Source organism: Phytophthora infestans, genomic scaffold, assembly GCF_000142945.1.
Source record: "Phytophthora infestans T30-4 supercont1.27 genomic scaffold, whole genome shotgun sequence".
Taxonomy (NCBI): domain Eukaryota; phylum Oomycota; class Peronosporomycetes; order Peronosporales; family Peronosporaceae; genus Phytophthora; species Phytophthora infestans.
Genome location: NW_003303732.1, coordinates 1,147,335 through 1,148,608, shown reverse-complemented (window position 1 = coordinate 1,148,608; position 1,274 = coordinate 1,147,335). Strand labels below are relative to the sequence as shown.

Below are 1,274 nucleotides of genomic sequence, written 5' to 3'. Positions count from 1 at the left end.
AGCACATCTACGTCGCAGAACGGCGGGGCCAAGGCAACTGCAACTACCACGACTGCAAGCACGACCACCGGCACCGCCGGCACGGGTGCTTCGACGAAGCAGACAGGTTATCGCATGCTGCGGTCGCAGTGAGCCGAGGAATAGTGTCTTGTTGACAACTTCTCCTGGCTACGTTGATCAGCTCTTAGCTCATCTCGCTCAAAGAGGCGATCTGCCGATATCTGTGTATAATTTTTAATACCGTCGTGTAGTAAGAAAATAAATGTGCTGTTGTTTCTCATTGCTGTCGGGTTTTGCTTCTTTATGCGTCGCTTGCAGTTAGTAAGCATCGTATCAATTTAATTTGCTGAATGTTTGGTGCGTAGAGCACTTTTTGATTCCGAATTATACTATGTTTAGTAACTGTGATATTGAAGTTGCACTCGAGAAAGGCAACTTGCTGCTTTTGTGAGTACATGAGCAAAAGAAAACATCGAGTAGCTTAGCTGAGGATTCTAGCGCCCTTGCGTGCTGGCTGTATTATTGACCAGCTCCCGGCCGTCTGCACTGGGCCCGTATCCAGTTAAAATCAGTCATGACCGTGTCAGCTGCGTGACGGTCATTGGAGGCACATGTTACTTAGAGTTTGGCCTTTGCAAGAATCTACAATGTAAGCATACCGGTACATATGGCCTCCGCATACTCCCAATAACCTTTCTTATGTCCTACAGCATGCTGTATCACGAGTGTGATGCTGGTCATCATGGCGTCCAAAAAGACCTTGTCCCTGTCGATTGTGTGTCTATACCAAGTAGACTCCTCGCACGCAGTGTGCTCTCTTATACCACCTACCTGCCTTGTACACATGATCTAGACGACCGTCAATGCGGGACCGACGGAAAAGGTTGTCGAGTGGCGCCGTCCAGAGCTCATTTCCCATTCTCCTCACTCGAGCTCACATCAAACAGCTCTCGTGCATTCGAAGGCTGTCCAAGAACACGCAAGCGCAACATGTTCAGCAGTAGCAAGATCGCCGCCGTGTGCCTCGCCGTCGTGGCGCTAACCAACAGCGCGTATGCTGAGAAGGAGGCCGCCCAGACGTTCGGACTGCTTGGCGCTGGTCTGCACGGTGGTGCGGGACTCTATGGAGCTGGCGCTGCCGGGTCTTTCATGATGAAGCCAGCGTTAGGTGCTGGTTCTGTACGGTTCGAGGTTGCCGGCTAATGGTGACGCTGGATGCTGGGTCTGTACGGCCGAAGGTGCTGCTGACCGTTAGTGGCTCGGACTAGGACCGT

The 1,274-nt window shown here is 51.7% G+C and overlaps 1 protein-coding gene across 1 annotated transcript; it reads left to right on the top strand.

Annotated features, from left to right (window-relative positions):
• Nucleotides 1–990: 990 nt before the first annotated feature.
• Nucleotides 991–1,203, top strand: PITG_12767 (uncharacterized protein; the record flags this gene model as incomplete). Its single annotated transcript, XM_002900108.1, has 1 exon — nt 991–1,203. The coding sequence occupies one exon, from the start codon at nt 991–993 to the stop codon at nt 1,201–1,203; it is 213 nt and encodes a 70-aa protein (XP_002900154.1).
• Nucleotides 1,204–1,274: the final 71 nt, after the last annotated feature.